Here is a 6,472-nt window from a genome sequence, read left to right on the forward strand (position 1 = left end):
GCCCGTGCGATGGCTAAGGATATATCATCTAACCTGTCCAGCATATATCTGAGGAACTCATGTGCGTCTTGCTGCTGGTAGCCGCGGAACCTCGGCACCACCTTCCAGATGACGAGGAACAGGCATTCAGGAGATATCGCGCCCTTAGAACCGCATCCACCGGCGTTCAAGTTTATCAGCACCTTCAAAATTATACATCATACTAATATTATAAATGCGAAGGTTTAGATGGATGGATGTTTGTTAGAATTTGTAGCCTAAACTGCCGAACAGATCTTGATGAAATTTGGTATAGATGTAGAGGATAGTCTTGAAGAACACATTGACTATCATTTTTTTTTTAATTCCATGGGGGCGTAGTCACGGGCGAAAGCTAATAAATTATCACAAAGTTAACACACTTACTTTCCTCAACTCTTCAGCCATGATCACATCATGCATTTCCTGCCGTGTATAACTCCTGGAATGGTAAACTTTCCGACCGTTAGTTTTCATCTCTAGGGACGGCAGCTGACTGAAATAGCAGCTAAATTCTTGTATATTGTTCAAACTTTGTAACACTGCATTCATAAAACATGTATTCCCTAAATTCTTTAAGCCGAGTATCTTTTTTTCTCTCTGTATCTTTCCATTGCAAGGGGACATCTTTTTCTCCTTAGTTTTGTGCTGTTCTGTAGAACTACTATCATCAGAAAGAGATCGTTTGCGAGATCGTAACCTTAGACTTCTTACTGGTTCTTCTGTATTCTGTAACCGGACAAAATATTTGAATTTGAGAATAAGGAAATATGAAATAGGCCATGATAGCTGCCTTAAACTAGACCTAGGTCAGCTAGCCACACCTATGGCAACATTAAAGAGTACAGTTAATCTAACTAATATTATAAATGGGAAAGTTTAGATGGATGGATGAATGTCTGTTGTAGTCTGTCTGGAGTTTGTAGCCTAAACGAACGAATCTCGATGAAATTTGGAACATATAGGTTACTTAGTTTTGTTTCTTTTATTTCACGCGGACGGAGTCGCGGGCGAAAGCTAGTGTTACAAAAATCAATCAGTAGAAAATTACTGTTCAACAGTCAAATAAACTAAACTACATTTACATAATGCTACGCTAAAACTCCAAATTCCAGTACACACACAATTAAATTAAAATTATGACTGCCATTAAAATATTGACATTGATCAAATTGCAAGCAGAATTTAAAAAGAAATGATTACTTTCAGTAACTGACTATTGAAACATTTACTCTGAAACCCATTAAAATTTTGACGTCTGTTGGATTATTAGCGACGCTTACGTTTCAGTATTCGGCTACTAGAATATTACAATATGAGCACATCTAAATGCTTACCTTTGACTTTATGGGTTTATCATAAATATCCGATAAGCTTGTATCTGCATTGCTGATACTTTCACAGATATCACTGCCACTGCTAGAGGGTATCACATCTGATATCCTATTCTCTATGGTGTCTATAGACAATGGCGTATCATTCATAATGCTGTCAAATATACGGCTGTTCAATTCGTCTCTGTCTTCAATTTCTTCTTTACTTTTCTCGCTGTCATCTCTACCGAAATGCATCAAACTCTGTCTTAATTCCGATATCCTTTCATTGTCTATGTCGTTGCTGACATAATCGTCACATTTATAGCTGAAACAGAATAATAAGTTTATGCACCTTTTTTGTTTGTTTTAATAGTTTTAAAAATACTGTTTCTAGGTTACTCACACATCCCCACTGAGGTGCTTTAAACCTACTCAAGAGTGCCTAAACCATATGCACAGCACAGATTGACTTTACTCATATCTTTGAATTTCGTCACAGATATGTGCAAGTTGCATCTCTGTCAGAAATTCAAGAAACAAAGAAAAATGTACATAGGTCCTTTGAAAAATCTATTATTATAAGATGGGATTAGAACCCAGGACCTACATATAACAAGTTACATGTTCAACCAAAATATAATAGAATATAGAAATAAAACTTACATGAAAATGAGTATACAAGAGGATTTACTATTTATACTTCACAATTAAAATACTTTTTGACTAACACTTAGTTATCCCTAATCTTACTAATATTATAAATGCGAAAATGTAGATGGTTTTCAGAGTTTGTAGCCTAAACTGCTGAATGGATCTCTACGAATTTGGCATAGACATAGACAATAGTCTAGAAGAACATATAGACTACTCACTTTTTTTTTACTTCAACACGGATGGAGTCGCAGACGAAGCAAGTAGTGTATAAATTCCTCAGTGGGGATATATAGGGTAAAGATGGATTCACAATAAAGTTGCAAAATCAATCATAAAATGTTTTACCAGTATACTGAGTATGCATCACAGCTCATGCATAAGTGGTGATCGGCAGTCTCCGCATGAGACTGCGCATGGCCCTTCATGTAGCGGCCACAATTCACAACCCCACATTGCAGGCAGAGCCAGTTCTGCTCCGAAGTTGTGCATTCTGAAACATTTAATTCTTCTAGCTATACCACTTAATTGACTTATAATTTCTTTTATATGATAAATGAATAAGGCTTTTGGTAATTTTTGGATGTTTGGTATTTAATGAACAGGTATAGTACAGATACAGTCCCCGCAGTCTCCGTGTCAATCCCCCATAGGCATGGCTCATCTGATAGCGTTATTGGGTTGTCATTTCATTACCTCGCTCAACTTCCTTCCCCTATCTATTCACCCTCTCCACATAGCAGGTGTTTAGTAAAGTTTTAAGTCCCTAGCGTAATTAGTTATTTACAGTTTTTTATATATTTTTAATTTTTGATTAACATGTTTAACAACTAAATCTCATAGATATCTCCAGGTGTGCATAAGTTAATATCTATTCAATATCTTACGATAAGAGTTGTATATAAACTGATTGCAAATTTGACATAGATGTCACTGATTATGTTAACGACGCAAAATAAATTGATGCTAGCAGCGAGTAAATGTTTTGCTTAGTGAGTCATTGAGAGCCGTTTTTCGCGCATAATGAGTTTATTTCGTGTATAGTTTTAAAGTATTTGATTTAACAAAATTGAGTTGATGTTTCTGATAAACAGTATATCATGTCTTGAATTTGATATTTGATCAACCAGAAGTAATTGGAATTCATTTTATTTAATGCGCAAAGCGATAGCTTGGCACGTCATTCGCGGTCACCCATGCCGCCTCCCCTCCCCCACTCCGAACAGCTGATTATTTTAGGTTCACTGTATTGATTTTTCAATCTAACCTCCCATATTGAAAATATCTTAACTTGGTTATAACTTAAGCAATTTAAATGTATTTAACAGAGTCTGTTATAAAAATCAATTAAGTATTTTACCTGAACATTTGAAGTTCTTTGTGATAGTGCCGTCCTGAAAGATGGAATTCTTATCCACTTTGACGTTATCAAATAAATGCGAACATTCCATTATTCATAATAAAATAAATCTTATAAAATCTAAATAAAAGCCGATTTTTAATTCATAGAAATATAGAAAAACTATAAACTCCGCTATGCGCAGCCACTTAGGCTTCGGAAACGAACGAGATCGACATATTATCACTCCGCATTTTATATTTTATATGTTGGTACGCGAACGAGCAGGCGAATTAAAAAAGCAAAACGACGCCAAAGAGTAAAATACGCAAACATAACAATTACTGCGTTCGGATACACGCAGCATAACTTAACATAATACATAATAATGCGCGTAGCATAACTTGTAAAACAAGAACTTTTATGGAAGCAATATCTATTTTTATTTTCATCGTACTACGATGTTGGTTTTTTTTCGCCATGTTCTGTACTCGGTTCGATTTATCAAATCAAGCATAAAATCGAAAATGTCCGTGTACTTATCGACAAAAATTTCATTGATGCAATGCACCGTACTTTACGCCCGATCCCCCAACAAATCTTACATGTATTGCTAAAGGATTTTACCATTCAATAAAAAATATTTTTCATTATGCGTTTGAAAATTACTTAAAATTCAAAATACATAAGTTGTAAATAAAGCAATTCAAAGTTATGTTTGATGAAACACTAATAAACGTTACTGCACTAGTTCACCTACTTCCAAACTATTAAGTACAAGGTAATAAGGATGGAAGTGGATCCCACAAGGAACATGAAAGCGTGGCCGCCCCTAAACAAACCTGGCGGTGTTCAGTGGCGGCCGACTTGAAGGCAATCGGGCAGTCATGGTCCGAGACAAAACGCAGAGCCCAGGACAGAGCGAGCTGGCGGCGTACTGTGAACGCCTTCTGCCCCACTTTGAGAACATAGAAATAGGAGAGAGATTATGGATGTACAGCCAGAAATTTGAAACACTGCTTAATAACATATTTTTAACAGGAAATGAAATTGAAAATGAAAAAAATGAAATGAAATTTTTAAAGAGGAAATGAAAACAATTTATTTGATATTATAGTTTATTCTCCTTAATTACGTCTGCCACCATAGCCTCCTTGAGTAGCAGGCTGGGTCAACTGAAGACCATTGATGTTGTTGAAGTCCAGCATCTTCAACATGTCCTTAGTGTCAGGATCAACCTCAATGATGTCATGTTCAAGTGCGGAAACTTCTGGAACATAGTTATCACGTCTCTCACGCTCCTCCTCTTGCAGTTTGATAGAAATACCACGTACTTGTGAGTGTCTGAGACGTCTCATCAAGTGAGTTGCAAATCTGTAACAAAAAAAATATCTTCATTACCAGCTCAGTCCCTAAGCGGCTTTAAGCCAACCCTGTTAGGGTGGCTGTTCATAATATAGTTTATAATTAAATTTGGTTTCACCCACTTTCTAAGTAGCTAGTCTTTTTCCAGACTATGTTGTACATCTGTGCCAAATTTCATCTAATCCATTGGTCATTTTAGACAACTAACAAACATCCATCCATACAAATGAAGAGGATAACTTTGAAGTAATACTTGCATAGCTTTTTTACGAACTTTATTTATTGAGTAATTAATGTTCATTTAAGCAATAATACAAACTTAAATTATTTTACATTTCTGTAAATCTATGCACTAAGATAAACTCTACTGTTAAAGTTTTTAAAGATAAATAAATATAACAAACAAAACATTTAATTATAAAAATTTCAGTTGATTATTAGTTCAGTTGGTTAATATCCTTTCACATGCAAACATATTTGAATTAATTAAATATAGTATTTATGTAATATTTTAAAAATTTAATGTTTGTATACTAAATACTTTTGAATTTTAATAGGTTAGAAAGTCTTATTAGTTGAGTAAACTTACCCTGCAATTTTATTACGAAGAGGTTTTGTTGGGATAATGGCTATTTCTTCACATATCCTTTTATTTGTGTCAAAATCAAGAGTTAATCTTGTGTAGTATTTTTCAATAATAATTTTCGCTGCCTTCTTGACGGTCTTAGTCCTGACACGACCCTGTAAGTTAGAAATACTTGTATTTCACTCTTCCTATCACAATTATATGGTAAACTGATATAAATAATACCTAAAACAATAAGTGATTTAGATAGTATTTAAAGATTTAACAAATTCTAAAATTTACCATGGTGAAAACACAGCAATCTTCACTTGACAGTAAACAGAAAAGAGCAAAATTTTAACAGACATAGACAAGTGTCAGAAATTACCAAAGACAGAAGAATTTCTCTATGGCCTTTTACAGATTATATAGCCAAAATAATTACATCGGAAAAACGAATAATAGTTAATCGGAATCAGCAATTCAATCGATTTTTTGTAGTACAACCACAAACTATGCGGGAGTTGATTAGCTTTTTAATATTCCTATAAAAACGCAATGTTTAGATGAAATACTTAGACTTCATAAAAATCAAATATGATTAAAAATTCTTTTCCAACCTAACAAATGTATTTGAAGTTAAGTTAAGTCAACAACTTAAACACCAAGGAAAATGTGTAAATAGATAGTTCTTAAGTTAATTATAGCAGGCATTTTTCGGTTTTCAGAGACAAACATACAATTTCCTTATCATCATCATCATCGTCTCCTTATCCTACTCCCGTAGGTCGGCCCAACAGGTTGTTGTCCTCCACATAACTCTATCATACGTCATCTCAGTCATCACTCCCTTCTTGATCATGTCACCCTTCACACAATCCATCCATCTCTTTCTAGGTCTACCTCTACCGATGTACCCTTCCACACACATAACTAACGTTCTCCTTGTAACATGCGATTTATCCCTCCTCATAACATGCCCATACCATGCTAACCTTTTACTCCTAACCTTTTCTACTATGGGGGCTACTCTCAAACTTCCTCTAATATACTCATTTCGTATCTTATCCATTCGTGTTACCCCGCACATCCATCTTAACATTCGCATTTCTGTCACATGTAGTCTCCTTTCATCCGTCCCTTTTACTGCCCAACATTCAGATCCATACATCATGACAGGTCTTACGACGGCCTTGTAAATTTTCCCCTTTAATTTAA

At 34.9% G+C, this 6,472-nt stretch overlaps 2 protein-coding genes across 2 annotated transcripts in view; both read right to left on the reverse strand.

Annotated features, from left to right (window-relative positions):
* The window catches only part of LOC106105054 (ubiquitin carboxyl-terminal hydrolase 3-like), an 8,933-nt gene extending 5,333 nt beyond the window's left edge, over positions 1-3,600 (reverse strand). Inside the window, exons 1-5 of the mRNA XM_013285278.1 lie at positions 3,346-3,600; positions 2,334-2,478; positions 1,356-1,659; positions 406-747; positions 34-182 (exon numbers count right to left, since the gene is read on the reverse strand). Coding sequence (XP_013140732.1) covers positions 34-182; positions 406-747; positions 1,356-1,659; positions 2,334-2,478; positions 3,346-3,436 — 1,031 coding nt within the window. The 5' untranslated portion in view covers positions 3,437-3,600. The remainder of the gene's footprint in view (positions 1-33; positions 183-405; positions 748-1,355; positions 1,660-2,333; positions 2,479-3,345) is intronic.
* An 828-nt stretch (positions 3,601-4,428) lies between these two features.
* Positions 4,429-5,665, reverse strand: LOC106105115 (40S ribosomal protein S17). The gene is made up of 3 exons (XM_013285347.1): positions 5,558-5,665; positions 5,279-5,430; positions 4,429-4,698 (listed from the first exon to the last, which is right to left on the reverse strand). Exons 1-3 carry the CDS (start codon positions 5,558-5,560, stop codon positions 4,452-4,454), a joined length of 402 nt encoding a protein of 133 aa, XP_013140801.1. The 5' UTR covers positions 5,561-5,665; the 3' UTR covers positions 4,429-4,451.
* Between the last annotated feature and the right edge of the window lie 807 nt (positions 5,666-6,472).

This window comes from Papilio polytes, unplaced genomic scaffold (assembly GCF_000836215.1).
Source record: "Papilio polytes unplaced genomic scaffold, Ppol_1.0 DF823177.1, whole genome shotgun sequence".
In the NCBI taxonomy this organism is placed as follows: domain Eukaryota; kingdom Metazoa; phylum Arthropoda; class Insecta; order Lepidoptera; family Papilionidae; genus Papilio; species Papilio polytes.

Excerpts from the sequence above, each read along its gene's own strand:
- LOC106105115 (XM_013285347.1), bottom strand. Across the intron at positions 4,699-5,278 it reads CTTCGTAATAAAATTGCAGG|ATTTGCAACTCACTTGATGA; the intron begins GTAAGTTTACTC and ends TTTTTGTTACAG.